The sequence below is a fragment of the Austrofundulus limnaeus genome, unplaced genomic scaffold, assembly GCF_001266775.1.
Source record: "Austrofundulus limnaeus strain Quisiro unplaced genomic scaffold, Austrofundulus_limnaeus-1.0 Scaffold41, whole genome shotgun sequence".
Taxonomy (NCBI): domain Eukaryota; kingdom Metazoa; phylum Chordata; class Actinopteri; order Cyprinodontiformes; family Rivulidae; genus Austrofundulus; species Austrofundulus limnaeus.
In genome coordinates, this window is record NW_013952443.1 from 24068 (window position 1) to 39626 (window position 15559).

General features: G+C 38.2%; 2 protein-coding genes across 6 annotated transcripts in view; one reads left to right on the forward strand and one right to left on the reverse strand.

The window, feature by feature from the left end:
* cfap90 (cilia and flagella associated protein 90) overlaps positions 1–1469 on the forward strand; it is a gene marked incomplete in the record, with an annotated part of 19103 nt that extends 17634 nt beyond the window's left edge. The window contains 1 exon segment of the mRNA XM_014007258.1: positions 1213–1469. Coding sequence (XP_013862712.1) covers positions 1213–1392 — 180 coding nt within the window.
* A 2788-nt stretch (positions 1470–4257) lies between these two features.
* Positions 4258–15559, reverse strand: part of adcy2b (adenylate cyclase 2b (brain)) — a 98493-nt gene continuing 87191 nt past the window's right edge. For 3 of the 5 annotated variants that reach the window (XM_014007261.1, XM_014007260.1, XM_014007259.1), the window contains 6 exons: positions 15259–15417; positions 12701–12847; positions 12395–12502; positions 6078–6192; positions 5870–5994; positions 4258–5193 (listed from right to left, as the gene is read on the reverse strand). In XM_014007261.1, the coding sequence (XP_013862715.1) occupies positions 5041–5193; positions 5870–5994; positions 6078–6192; positions 12395–12502; positions 12701–12847; positions 15259–15417 (807 nt within the window). In that variant the 3' untranslated portion in view covers positions 4258–5040. Of the gene's footprint in view, positions 5194–5869; positions 5995–6077; positions 6193–12394; positions 12503–12700; positions 12848–14117; positions 14195–15258; positions 15418–15559 lie in introns of those variants that run through there. The other 2 variants (XM_014007262.1, XM_014007263.1) reach the window with 2 other exon arrangements.

A 15559-nucleotide genomic window follows, 5' to 3' on the forward strand; every position in this document is an offset into this window, starting at 1 on the left:
ATATATATATATATATATGCCTGTAGCAGCCATTCAGTCACTGAAATTATACATGGAAGTATCTTGTAAACTAAACTAGATTATCACTAAAATAAGAATTACTTTACCTGGACATGATTATCTGTCAGTCTGAAATATAAAACACGTCTGCGATCGCGGTATCACTGATAAAACTGCTGTAGCAGCTGCAGTTCTTCAAAAAATGTGGATCAAGATGAAGAAAAAACTAGCTTCGACCTCCATTGTTAGTTCTTGAAGCGTGAACATGGTTGCTAGGTGACCACACTTACGCCGAGTAAAAGCGGGAATGAAAGCTGAAGGCTAGACCGTCCAAATTCACAGCGACTTTCTTCCGGTCTTCCCGGTCTACTAAGGACCCGGCCCACCTCGACGGGGAAGGCTGGGTCCTTCGGAGGACCCGTCCTGCCGTTTTGGACACACCCATTGTCTAAAGTCCTAAAACATTCCAGCACTTTCATGACCTTGAACAGTTCCTTCAGTCCTTAACACTGTCTAAAGCAGTGATTCCCAACCAGGGGTACGTGAGCAAATTACAGGAGGTACATGGAATTACTTCCCAGGTGTGTAAAAAAAATTATGATTTCAGCAATGCGGAAATTTCTGTCAGGATCATGGGATTAACACAAAATGGAATCCAGTATAAAATGTGGAATCTCACGGAATCTGCTCATGTGGGTGAGTTTCTGATGTATTTTGGACGCTGCTGTTTTCTGCACCTGCCATTACCTGGTTTATTTATTTAATTACTTATTCACTTTCAAGGCAATCTTTTTATCTTTATGTTTAATTTGAGTTGAAAAAATAAAATGTATGAGAATTAAATGTTCTAGGGGTTAAATAAATAATTTCCATTTAATAATCAGTTGTAGTGCATTATAGTTTTGGAGAATCATCATTACATTTGACTGAAGGGGTACTAGTGGCACGACAAAATGGCTCAGGGCGTACACAAGTCTAAAAAGGTTGGGAACCACTGGATTAATGGATAGATGGATGGATAGGTGGATGATGGATGGATGGATGGATGGACATATTAAAAATACTTGATACTTCAGACTTACTGTATTTTAAAAAGACGTCTGATTTTGTGAAGACAAGGTCTGCAGCAGCCATCATCGTTATCTGTTCATTTAAACACACTTTAACTCCTTTACTCTATATCTCCCCATCTTCTCTTATTCTTACCAACAGGAAAAGGCCAGACCAGTCCCGGTGCGGTCCTCCTCAGAATATGGGCACCGTGTGGTTCCCTCCTTCAACCAAACAAACCAGTCCTACGCACGTGTGGCAACAATGAAAGCTGAGTTTTACATGAAAGATGGGATCATCTGGAGTTTGGAAGAAGGATACGGATCAGTGGTTCCTAGTTAAAAAGTCGACATGCCGCAGCAGGATTTGAAGGCTCTTCCTGTTGGAAGCTTTGCATAATAAACCAGCGTTACACTGCATTGTTTGTGTGAATTAAATATATTATTTCCTCTCCCAGCTGTAACACTGATACACCCAGTGATGAATAACAAGACGTATAATTATCTTCATGAATTAGTGTCCGGAGGAGATCCCTAAGGATGGAGACTGTGACATTTTCCTAAACTCTCCATTTTCTCATTTATCATCACTCATTGCTAGAATGTAATTTGAGCGTTTAGGTGAGTTAGACAATTGATGAATCATAAAATATCCAAGATTTTTTCATTTGAACAGTCTGAATGGCAGCGAGGATTAGATTATTTCTTTATTTTTTATACCGCCAGCATAATGTTTTGGGTGTCAGCAAAACTGTAAATCCTGGAGCGCTGAACAGTACTGCTGACACAAATGGCCGGTCAAAATACATTTATGTTAACTGATTTCTTTCCATAAAAAAGGGGGAAAAAGAGGTGGCTCAGATCAAACACGTTGTATTATAAGCAGCGTTTATAAAGAGGGAAATGTTTTAAAAGGTCATCGGTATTTTCTGCTGCTCTTACCAATTTTATAGCTCACTAAATCCTTAACTCACCAAACACACACACACACACACACACACACACACACACACACACNCACACACACACACACACACACACACACACACACACACACACACACACACACACACACACACACACACACACACACAACTGTGACTAACTCTATAACCTTGTTGAGTTTATAGGCACCTTTAGTTTGCTTCTGCTTGTTGTGCAACAGCAAAAATAGATGTGCTTATTCTTAGAAACAGTTCCGTTTTGTTTTCATCCGTGTGTGTTTAGTGTGAAAACTGCAGCATTGCTGTGTGACCTAATAAAAAATAACTGCGCTCTCCTGCAGACTGAGGGAAAAACCAGAGCAAAGTAAAAATGTTTAAATCCAGGGTGATGTTTTTCACTTTAAAAAGAATTTGTTTCACACATTAAACAGCACATTTCTCTTATTCATCAGATTTAAATGCATAAAGTAAAAATACTTGGTGCGAAAAATACACACATTCTGATAGCTTCATGAGACTCACAACCCCCTGCTGACTTGTGGTCTTGGAAAAATAATATTTTTTAGGACCTATTTTATGCAAGACTGTTGTTTTAGGTAATGATAAAGTTTATATCTGTCAGTATCTAGGTTTAATTATGTTTTCTCTCGATAATTCCTTTCTTTGTTTATGTGTTCTGTTATTCTGTTTTCAGTTTCTCTCATAGAGTTAAATATAACTGAGTGAGCCCCGCTTACTCACTGTTTTGTGACATCATGGAGGAGCAAAGATGGCGTCCAAACTGGGCAACAGCTCACAACATAAGAAACCATTTGATTAACAGCAAGTTCAACTGGATCTGTCTCAAATTATTTATCTTCTTACAATGAATTAATGTAGTTGATAAATATGTTAATTTCATTCAACATTTATGTAAAACATATAAGGAAAATATATAATGATGATTTAAATTTTAAATTTATTGAAGTCAGTCAATAACATTGCCTTTTAATCTAGTTGAAGAAATATGACTTCAACTTTTAATAAAGTATATTATTGTTTAGATGTTATGTTGTCAATGCTTAGAAAAAATTCACTGCTGATATTGGCAAACCAGCTTCTCAACAGGTCAGGTTTGTCTAATAAAAACCTAAAAATGTCAAATATATCATATTATTTTACTCTATGTAAATATTACATAAATCAAAGATAAAACCAGCTTGTAATATTTAATAATTTGTGTTCAATTGTAGCACGATTCAGTGCTACACTCTAGCAATATGCTACAGAAGCTATTATCTGCTAACCAGTTTAATTAACAGTGATTACATCAGCTTTTAAGCTTATATAAGCTTTTTAAGCTTTAATTTTAGACTGTTACATTTTCAGCTTCAGTTGTGGTCAGATCACATACACGTTGAGCTAAATTAGATAAAAACTGTTGAAATCGTTGAAATAAGAGGTTTTTGTTTCTCTTCTAAACAACACAAAAAGCTTTCTGACATTTTTATATACATTAAATTGTATATATACACTCTAATGTATTAATGATATTTTGTTTATTATTATCATTAATAGTTTTTACAAATTTTCCACAGTCAGCCCTTATTGTTGGCTCTTTTGCCAACATGTCCAGTGAAGCTAAGTCCAGACAAATCCTGTCTCTGCTCCGCCCACACCTCTCTGATCATCATGTCCCTCCCCAGGTGTTTCCCATTAACTGTTCGTTAATGTTAAAGGCCAAAATATTGTCATATGTTGTCTCTTTTTCCTTGTTGGAGCATTCTGCTTTGCGCTCCTGTTATGTTTGCTCCCCAGTGTTTTGGTTTTTGAGTTTCTCCCTTCTGTCACTATCATGTTTTTTCTGTACCTTTTGATGCAACGTCAGCCTTTGTTTTGGTTTTGCTTTGTGAAATAGCTCTTCCTTTTTGACCTTTTGAGTTCCTGAGTTTTTCATTCCAAACCCTGGGTTCAAAATGCTTCACCACACATGATATGATGAAGGAAGTTGAGGTCTAACCATCAAGAACAACTTTCACATTTGTTGTTTTTAACCAAAAATACTCAGTGGTTTTAGTGCTCATAATTTTATGGCTGGTTTAGATAAATCATGATGGACACTAAAGACAGACAGATTCAAAATGTGTTGTGGTCTTTTTGTGGCTATTATAATCTCAGCTACCATAAAAAGATTTTATTTTCTTTGTTTATTCAGTCATGATTCTGTAATTATTTCACTACTCAACACGTTTATGATTCCATAAAACTGACACCGAAAGAGAAGGTCAATTATATACAAATCTTTAATGCATAACAAAATACTGACAATGGACATTTACAGACATGCTGTTGGTTTGGCTCCAGATGAAATATATAAAAAACTGAAACATTCTTCTATTGATTGACTGATTCCACCTGTTCGTGTGGGATACAAACGCAGCTATAAAGCTATAAATACAATCACAGGCTTTTGGCGCACTACCCAGCACGCTGACGATTTGTTGGCATCGACAGCTCTATATGATAAAAAAACTATTGTAACATCAACTTGGAATGAAACCATTCCCAGTGCCGACCATGTGGAGATAAAAAAAAACAAAACAAAACAAAAATCAGCTCGACAGGCAGCTCAGTTTGCTCAAGTATAAGGCTGTGAAGCACTGCAACACCGGCATGGGTAATCACCTCCACATCACTACTATTTTACAGCTGGGTGACTGTGGTCCTTGAGAGCTGCACTAATTCAGCAAACCTCTCTTCAGTCAGGCACTCCTTTTTGACAGTGAAGCGACTCCTCAGAGGGAAGTCCTTGTTACACTCGAGCGGTGAAAGCCACCCGTGGAGTGCCGCGTTGAAGGGCTGTGGAGGCGCACCTGGACCACGTTCCCACAACGAGCCGCGAAGAACAAAAAAATAAATCAATTTAAAAAAAGTGGTTCTTGACAACTGTCCATCCATTGCACTGCTGGCTTCTAATAATGGGTTTTACTTACAGCATCATTCTGTCTCTCTTTTTTTTTTTTGAGCACAAGTGTTTTTAATGTCAGTTTGTTCAGTTTGTGTGGCGTTCAAGGCATCACGGTCCCCTGTGACAGAGATCTGGTCATCTCTGTGTGAACAAAGTAGGTCTTCAGGTCACCCTTGCCTTTTACGTTGATGATGCCACGACATGAACACATGTACCCGAGACTTGTTAAGATGCCACTCGTCTCCTCTGTTACCTGTGTTGTATGAAAGAAACGTTCGATTAAGTTTAAAGTTTAAGTTTTTATTTATTTATAAAGCACCCTTCATACTAAAAGCAGCTCAAGGTGCTGTACAAAATTATGCACAATAAACAAACCCATAAAAAAGAACAACAACAACAATAAAAAATTACATGATCAGGAAAGAGACAGTTCAAGGAATACATTTAAAAAGATGTGTCTTAAGCCTGCTCTTAAAAACAGCAACACTCTCTGCATCCCTCACATTCTCAGGCAGATCATTCCACAGACGAGGGCCATAGTACTGAAAAGAAGCCTCTCCGTATGTGTGTGTTCTGACTCTTGGAACTGTTAATAGTCCAGTGCCAGAGGATCTTAGGGGTTGTGGCAGTTCATAGGGTAGTTAAAGTTCAGCCAGATAAGATGGCGCAAGACGATTAAGACATTTAAAAACCAATAAAAGAACCTTAAAATCAATTCTAAGATGTACAGGGAGCCAGTGCAATGATTTTAAAACAGGTGTAATATGAGCCTGCTTTCTGGTCTTGGTTAGCACTCGAGCAGCGGAGTTTTGCAACAGCTGCAGAATAGACAGATTTTTCTTGGGAAGACCAGAAAGCAGTGCGTTACAATGAGATTAGCACATTTTAAGGCAGATTGAGAGGCACTGGTACTTAGCAGGACATCGTACCTGTATTTTCCCCAACACCCCAGTGGTCTCCATCCTACTGGCCACATTAACACTGTTTCCCCAGATATCATACTGAGGTTTCTGGGCTCCAATGACTCCTGCAATAACTGGCCCATGGTTTATGCCTGGCAGAAACAAAGCAAAAACATCTCAAACAAAGACACATCCAAATGTGACTCGTGTTTAGAATGTGTAGGAATATTCATACCAATACGGAGTTTGAAGTCATTAAAAGAGTGCTTGTTGATTACGTCTAGCTTCCCAACAAGAGCAAAGGCAAACTCCACCATTGTGCCTATGTGCATGTACTGTCTGTCATGTTCCTGAGGGAAGCACAGAGAGGAGAAAACAACTCAAAGAGCTGTGCATGAGGATCTGATCCGTTTGAAAACGGGGGATTTGATGTAAACAAGTAGCATGAGAACGAGATTGACAAAAAAAAAAACTTTCCATTCAGTTTACCAACTGAAAGTTTATATTAGAGAATAATAGAAGACTGAAAAGTCTAAAACACATAATATAAATAAACACAGAATAGTTAAAAATAAGTCTCCAAGTACACAGGCTTAAAGTAAAAGGCTTTTAACAACTAAAAAGTGGATTTTACGTTACATGTCTCCTTTAAAAGTTATTTGGCCAATTTCACTTCCTGTATGCTCCTGGGGTAAAAACGTATTTCAGTCTGTTTATCTGTGATTTGATTGACCTGTACCGTTTTTCAGAGGGAGGCAGATCAAACAGATGATGTTCAAGGTGAGATAGATCTTTCAGTATATTGTTTGCCCTGCTCAGGTATCAAGGTCACGATCCATATCTGATAGGTGAGAGGGATAATATAGAAGAATTGGTAAATTGGAAGCTTTACTTTTGGGCTTAGATTGATCTTTACCAAGACGGATAAGAGTAATGCGCTCATTGCAGCAGACGACGCCCAGAACCCCTGACTCCATCCTACCATCATTCATTAACAAGCCTCCAGAATACAGAGATTCCTCCACTTGAGGCAAAAGTCCCTTTCACAGGAGATGAGTTCTGGTCGTCTCGGTGGGACTTCTGACTGGACTGAGGCGGTGCTGATACTCCTCTGAGCCACAGAGGGAAGTACAGTAGTCTCAGAAGGGATTTAGTCAATGTGAAAAAATAAGCCAGTGACTCAGTCAATAACATGATCTGTAAGACCACCCTGACGTGAGATTAAACCCCAAAAACTGATTTATTAATGAGGGGAAATTGATCATTAGCACAGCAACTTTGTATTTACTTTAGAAAATAGTTAACCACAATGGAGTTTGCTACAACACAAAGGGAATGTCCATTACATTTAAAGCATGCTCCACATGTGGGATAAATCTTGTGCCAGCAGGAACTGAATTTGAATTGATCAGATTGAATCTGAATGTGCATAATTTGAAATTGAATGCATTGGTTTGAAAATGAATTTCACTAAATTGAAACTGAAGTGAATGATTTGAAACTTAATTTAATGTTTTTTGGTTTATTAAAAATTCTGTTTGACTACTTTCACTCTCAGTTCCATAATTCAATTTAAATTCCAAAATTCAGATTTTTGTGTCACATATCGTGGTCCTTGAGAAAGCCAGCCAGAGTAATTAAACACAGAGCCACAGATTTACGTTTCACTTTGGTGACGTTTCCCTTCTGTATGTAACAGAGTTGATGCAATCCACCGTAAAAGTGACAAAAACAGACATTTATTATATTGCAGTGATTAATTTTACCTATATGTATAAAATGTTACATTTACATTACATCATGCATCACAATATTGATCAGATGCTGCTGCTGACTGATCCATGATGTGATGTAAATGTAACATTTTATACATATAGGCAAAATTAATCACTGCAATAAAATAACTGTCTGTTTTTGTCACTTTTATGGTGGATTGCATCAACTCTGTTACATACAGAAGGGAAACTTCACCAAAGTGAAACGTAAATCGGTGGATCTGTGTTTGATTACTCTGGCTGGTTTTCTCAAGGACCAGGATGTGCGACACAAAAATCTGAATTATGGAACTGAAAGTGAAAGTAATCAAACTAAATTTTTAAAAGGGCAATATCATGTAAAATCAACTTTTTTTAGTTTTATATCATGTTATACTGTTATACTCTCGTAAAAAGCATGCCCAAAGCCTTGCTTTGACTCATTCATGCATGTTTGAGAAATCCTGCAACATTTTTAGGCAGCCATGCTGAGGAGCAAAACGACAGGTGGGGACCAGAAACGCCACTGTGATGTGTCTCCAAGCCAAGCTTCTGCATCATGGAGCACACCTCCCCACCCCCCCTCCCCCACACACTTTGATGCATTTTTCAAATTTCGCCTTGGGGCGGAGTTATCTTTTCACAGGGGGGTAAGNCTCCCCCACACACCCCGCCCATGACTCCTGCAAGCTCTCGGCAGTAACGAAGCAAGGGTGAAACTGAAAGTGAAACTGAAACTGTCTGCTGAGCTCCTAACACTGCTTCTCACCCAGTGAAGCTCTTTTCAGATTCAAAATACCTTTGAGGAAATGCATTTTCAGATGCCAAGTAAACTGCATCATAGCGCGTGTGCGACCCCCCCCCCCACCACCGCTGAAATGGGTGGGACAGAAGCGGAAGGTGGTTCTTAAAGAGACAGAGGCCAATTTCAAGGCATTTAGAAGAGGAAGGGATGAGAAGATAAGTATTTTCTATTTAAATATAAAAACAGCATTTTAATAACAGCTAAAGGTGACATAGATACTTTATTACGGTATAGTATTTAAATGTACGCCTGAGAAACACATAATATTGCCCCCTTAAACCAAAATACAGTTTCAAAGCAAATTCATTCAAATTCAAAACTTTAATTTCAGTTTCAAACCATTAAATTCAGTTTCAATTTAGTAAAATTAATTTTCAAACCAATGCATTCAATTTCAAATTATGAACATACAGATTTAATCTGATAAATTCAAATTCAATTCCTGCTGGCACAAGATTTATCCCATACTCCACATCTCGCCTCATTTTTGGAAGCTGTGACTTATGAACAGCCAGAGAAGCTTAATAGACAACACTGATCTGTGAGCCAAAAGCCTCACTCCCAACTTGGAGGGAGCATTCATGGCCTCACACTCAGAGGAGTTGACCCTGCTTCACACTTAACTGTGGCCTGGAGATGCCAACAGAACCACATCATCTGTAAAAAGCAGAGATAAGACCTCTAAAGTTCCCTAACCAGACTTCACAACTGCACTCCAAACAGGGCCAGAGACTAAGAACTTTTGTTAAACAAGGACCAGATAACCTTTAACAGTGACCTTGGTGCTGTCTAAAGAGTGCATATAAATTTAACAGCTACTGTGGAAACCTCCCCAAACGACTTTCAGATACATCAAATAAAACAACTTTTTCGAATTTCCATCAAAAATCTGCAGTTGTTAAAAAAATAAAGCTATTGTAAAAGGGGGAAAAATGCCCCTTCTTCGCTGTAAACCTGACTGCCTCTGGTAACATAAAATCTTGACAGGTGCAGCAGCAATCGTTTCTAAATGGGAGGTAAGAGCGCCCAATCAAACAAAACTTCCAGCAATCAAGCCGATCTCTTTACAAAGCACCACGCTGCGTCACGTTGGAACAAAGCTCTCGTTTTGTTCACACCGACTGCACATGTTCAGATTTGTAGCCATGAACCAATGGTGCATAGAAGATGTAGCTGATTTTATGGTGCTACACACAGGGCTTTTAAATGTGTGGAGAGCGGTTTATATGGCGATGCTTCGATACCCTGATGTGTGGCCACAGGCAATTGTACATAATTAGAGGGGAAAGTCCAGGGACTAGTAAATCGTACAAAAAAATAATTAAAAGGCAAAAATAAAACATAACCTCTGTTGTTGGTTAGAGCATAGCCAGTGTGTTGTCCGAATCACCGTTCTCTAACACAGATATGGCCTCACTTTTTGGATTGGCTTTATAAATGCATGAAACGTTAAAGAAATGTTACAATGTGTTAAGTGATTTAAAGATATATTTACAAACTAAATCACAGTTTACAGTCAGCTGTGTATGATGGCTGAATGAAGAGGATTCCTTTATACTTTTCTCCACATTTTAAAAAAGGTCTGTTTTCACATTTTTTGGTAGTGAAAAGCAGAGCCATAAGAAAAGTGATAACTTTCACAGTTTTTAGTGAAACCTGTTTTTTAATGTATTTATTTATTAATATTTTTTTGTTTGTTTTTTAAACAAACTTTGGCAACAAGCTACAAGCATGCAGCTGTGAAATAATGGTACATTCCAGTTGCACTTGAAAGTCAATTTTTGAATCTCAAGTCTGAAAAATCAACTGGAACACACCCCTGTGTTGGAATTTTGACGTAGTGTCAAAAACTCCTGACCAGCCCATACCCTGAAACCAACATGGCTGCTCCATGCATAAAAACTGATTATTTAAAATTGTGCTCTTACCAATAATGGTTTATCTTTGCTTTGCTGGTTTGTAACTGATTAAATCAGTTGTACATGTAGTACTTTATTAAATAAACATTGGAACTTATTGGGTTTCCTCTACCATTTTCCAAGAAGGGTGCCTACAAAAATCCACCCCCACAACCTCTTAGCCCTCAGTTTCTCAATCCTACCATCCCACCCACACATCCCTGCATCCCACAACATTCCTGCCAAGGCCAGTAATGTAGGGGAAACACTGATTTGACCTGTTACAAAGCACAACACTCTGCAAATCCTACAGTTTTTTTCCTGAGTGGAAGTGGGAACATAGTTAAGTTGTGTGTGACATCGTTTTCAAAGACCAGTTCTGACTTTTGATGTGAATTAAACACAACAGCGGGTAAAATAAGTATAGAACACGTCACCATTTTTCTCAGTAAATATATTACTAGAGGTGCTAATGACATGAAATTTTCACCAGATGTTGGTAACAACCCAAGTGATCCATACATACAAAGAAATCAAAKCATAAATGTCCAGAAATGAAGTTATTTGTAATAATGTGGAATGGCACAGGGAAAAAGTATTGAACACACTTACTGAAATTTATCTAATACTTTGTACAAAAGCCTTTGTTGTCAATGACAGCTTCCAGACGCCTCCTGCATGGAGAAACTAGTGGCATGCATTGCTCAGGTGTGATTTTGGCCCATTCTTCCACACAAACAGTCTTCAAATCTTGAAGGTTTCGTGGACCTCTTCTATGAACTCTGATCTTTAGTTCTTTCCATAGATTTTCTGTTGGATTCAGGTCAGGTGATTGGCTGGGCCATTCCAGCAGCTTTAGTTTCTTTCTCTGAAACCAACTGAGAGTTTCCTTGGCTTTGTGTTTGGGCTCATTGTCTTGCTGAAATGTCCAGCCACGTTTCTTCTTCATCATCCTGGTAGATGGAAGCAGATTTTTATCAAGAATGTCTCTGTACATTTTTCCACTCATCCTTCCTTCAATTATTTGAAGTTTGCCAGTACCATATGCTGAAAAACAGCCCCACACCATGATGTTCCCACCTCCAAACTTCACTGTTGGTATGGTGTTTTTGGGCTGATGTGCAGTGCCATTTGACCTCCAAACATGATGTGTATTCTGGCATCCAAACAGTTCAATGTTGGTCTCATCTGACCAGACTATATTCTCCCAGTATTTCACAGGCTTGTCTAAATGTTGTGCACCAAACTTTAAAGGAGCTTCAACATGCTGTTTCTTCAGCAGAGTCTTGAGTGGTGAGCGTGGCGGTTGAGTGCATCACTTATTGTTTTCTTTGAAACAATCGTACCTGCTAATTCCAGGTCTTTCTGAAGCTCTCCACAAGTGGTCCTTGGCTCTTGGACAACTCTTCTGATAATTCTTTTCACTCCTCTGTCAGAAATCTTGCGAGGAGCACCTGGTCGTGGTCGGTTTATGGTGAAATAATGTTCTTTCCACTTCTGAATTATGACCCCAACAGTGCTCACTGGAACCTTCAGAAGTTTAGACATTCTTCTGTAACCGATGCCATCATTATGCTTTGCAACAATAAGGTTGTGAAGGTCTTGAGAGAGCTCTTTACTTTTACCCATCATCAGATGGTTCTTGTGTGATACCTGGCCATCATTTGGGACTGAACCAACTGATATTAATTTGCACTGACAAGGGGCAGGCTTGCTTTCTAATTACTGAGAGAGTTCAGCTGGTGTCTTGGCTTTCCATGCCCTTTTACACCTCCCTTTCTTCATGTGTTCAATACTTTTTCCCTGTGCTATTCCACATTATTACAAGTAACTTCATTTCTGGACATTTATGGTTTGACCATGCTGGCTTTCAGCATTACAAAACAACCAAAAAATATTTCATGTTTTGAGTTAAATACATGTTCACTGTTACTACCTTTTTTTTGGTTTAGTCTTTCAACTTTTTGAACAATGATTTTTAAAAAATCAACAAATTTCAACCTTCTAACTGAAGATGAAGGTTAAAAAGATGGATTTTTGGTCTCATCTCAAATCCGAGTAAAACTACATCTAATTAAAGTTGTGAAAAACTTGCCTGCGTACTCTCAGGTCCTGGCGTCACATTAAGACCAGTCGCGGCCATGTAGGTGCTGCCAATGGTCTTTATCTTCTCCACGCCGCTGAACTTGGGCTTGGACAGCAGCTGTGAACAAAACACCCTATGAGCACCAGCAGCTCTCATTCACAAGCTGGAATATTTTTCTTCTTCTTTTTTCCCCTCTTTTTTAGTTTAATTACTTAGTGTCACTGCTTCTTTAAAAAAAAAGGAAGCAGCAATATTTGTTTTTGTTCTTTTTTATTCTCCTTGACAGCCAGGATTATCAATAAGAGAGGAGTTTACCTCATCAAAGTCTGCTATGATCTCATTGAGAAGTCGGAGGCACTCCAGTCCTTCCTTATTGACATCAGACTCTGTATAAAACTCTTTGAAGTCTGGGATGGAGGCGAACATCACGCACACGGTCTCGTACGACTGATGATAAAGGTCCTGATAACAGACGGGAAAAAAGATAAGACTGGATGAGAACGAGCAGCGGTGACATGGAGATGAAGAGAGATGGCCTGTGGTTTCAAGGAGCCTAAAAAAAAAATCTATGACCTAAATGCCTTGCACGGAACACTGACACTCACGCTTTAAATAAATAAGAAGACGCTTTAATCATCTCCGCAGGAACACTGGGTCACTGCAGCAGCCGGGGGGAAAAATAGCAGCATTCTTCTTGTGAAAAACAGAAGTGAAAACAGGGCAACTTGAGGTGAAACTTAGGAAGGAAAAGTGTCACCGAAAACTAGGGCTCACTTTTTACTGCACTGCTGCAAGGACGGTGGGCAAAGAACGCAAACTCCTCAAACTACTCTGCACAGAAAAAGATGATGGTCGCAACAGTAAAAGAAACAACAAAACTAAGCTAGAAATTTTAAACTTTCAACATCAATTGTCTCCCCAAAACCAAAAAAGACCATTCAGGACTCACATTTGTGATCATCTAAGATGAAGTTTTGATGTATAAATTATATTCGAAAGGCAAAAAGATTCAAGATCAAAAGAAATGTTTAAGATTCAAACAAACAGCATCAAGTGACACGTTACTGTAAAAAAGATTGTTCACTTCTGGATTTATGGAGAAATTTCTGAGTTTGGATGTGTTTAGGGAGATTTCAAGGAAAACCAGAATCGTTATTTAAGTGAGACACATTAGCGTAAGAAGTAAAAATGCTTAAACTTTGATGTATAAACTATGCAGACTGGGACTAATTTAGCTGCTTTTGCAAAAAATTTGGAAACTTCAATTAGGTTTTAATAAACCCAAGAGTTTCAATCTGAGGTCCACCTCCCTAAAAATTGGTAGAGGTATTGTTTGGACTGAAACGGGCCAAATAGTCAAAAATCTGAGCCCAAGTTGGATCTGCTCATATGAATATCTAAACTTAGTATAAAAAGTAAAGAAATTTGTGTTTGGTAGATTATTTCTGTGTTGTAACAATGCTTCTTGGCAATAAATAATATACTGTTGGAAAGCCCGTTAGTATCCCTTTTAAATATGCCACATGTGTCTCCACACATGCCTCCATGCATGTGTGGGATGAGCAGTAGAGCCGAGTATGTGGGACGCACAAATTACCAAACAGCTTATTTTGCTGTTGCTACTGACACTTGGTTTGAGCTTCTGGCACCACCGGACGTTTGAAACTTGAATAAAGCTAAAACATTTAGTTAATGAAACAAAAAGGCTGACGATGCAGCAAAACAAACTTACAAATCTATTCGAGGGGAACATGGAGGAGAGATGGAGGAGAACCAGACATGGCATGAAGAATGCACAATGATCCACAGCTGAGGAATGGAGAGAGAGGGAATAAATGGACTGGGCCAAATGAGATGAGAGACAGTTGGGCTTAATGAAATGGGGAACAGGTGTAAGTGGGCAGGGTAGGATCACTGAGGTAAAGTACCAGGAAGAGTAAACTGATTGTACAGGGAAACAGTGAGACGGAACAAAAAGTCAGAAAGTAAACAAAATACTCAAAAAAGAAATAAATCCAATAACAAACACCAAAAGATTGGCAAAAGTAAACTCAAATATATAAAAACTAACAATTGTTGTGTTATGTAAAAAAATAGAATTTTTTCAAAGAACTGTGGGAAGTTATGTTGACTTTATTGTGATATGCACAACTTAGAAGGAGGAACGAAAATGAAAGACGGACAAAATTAATGGATGTGGTAAAAATCAACATGCTTAGATTTATTCATACGAATCAAAACAAACTAGTTATTACAAACAGTGTGTACAAATCTGCCTCAGAAAGTCTAATAACCTCTTCTGTAATTGTTTCAACACAGTTGTATTAATCTTTAAAGTGGCTGTGACATAATTTTTTGTAATCAATATTAAAGCGTGTTTGGAAAGATAACACTGATAAAATATATGTAAAAACAATAACGCTGCTGAGATGAACAGATGTTGAGATATTCACATGTGAAGTAACAGGAAATGATGTCAAAGGGGAATGTCTGAACGTAAACAGTATTGCTATAATGTTGCTACATAGACTGTAGAGAAGAATCTGATGTTTCTTTAGTTTATTTTGAGTCTATCAGAGAGGTGAAGAAGTTAGAGTTCAAATAATGTTTCAATAAACATAGACAGAGGTGTTTCCTTTCTTTAACAGTTCCCCTTTGATGTCACTTCCTTTTTCATTTTGACTGAGCCAAGTATAAAATAAAATATGCCAGTTATGTAATAAAATGGATAAAATCATGTTTATTATGTCAAGTTTCTTAAATATAAAGATGTTTTCTTTGACTTTTTGTTTTTGAAGGATAAGTATGTCACAGGCACTTGTTTTTAGCGCCATCTTGTCCTTTGTGATTTTAAATAATTTTGTCTCACTCACCTCATTTTTCCAGTTGCGTCCCAGGAAGTGCTCTGCGACGTGAGCTGGCAAGACATTCTCCAGCAGAACACGGTTTAGGTTCTCCATGGTTTCGATCTCCTCGCACTCCCTCTTGAACTTGTCCCTCCACAGGAAGTCCAGCCTACAGTAATATTCATTCTGTAACAGCAGGACAAAGAGACTATGAGTCATTTTCTCAGCAAGAAAACAAGAATGACCTTAAATGCAGACCAGACCTTTTACTGTAAACACGCAAATTTTAGGAATTTGCTTCTCTGACACAAGCTGCTCATATATATAT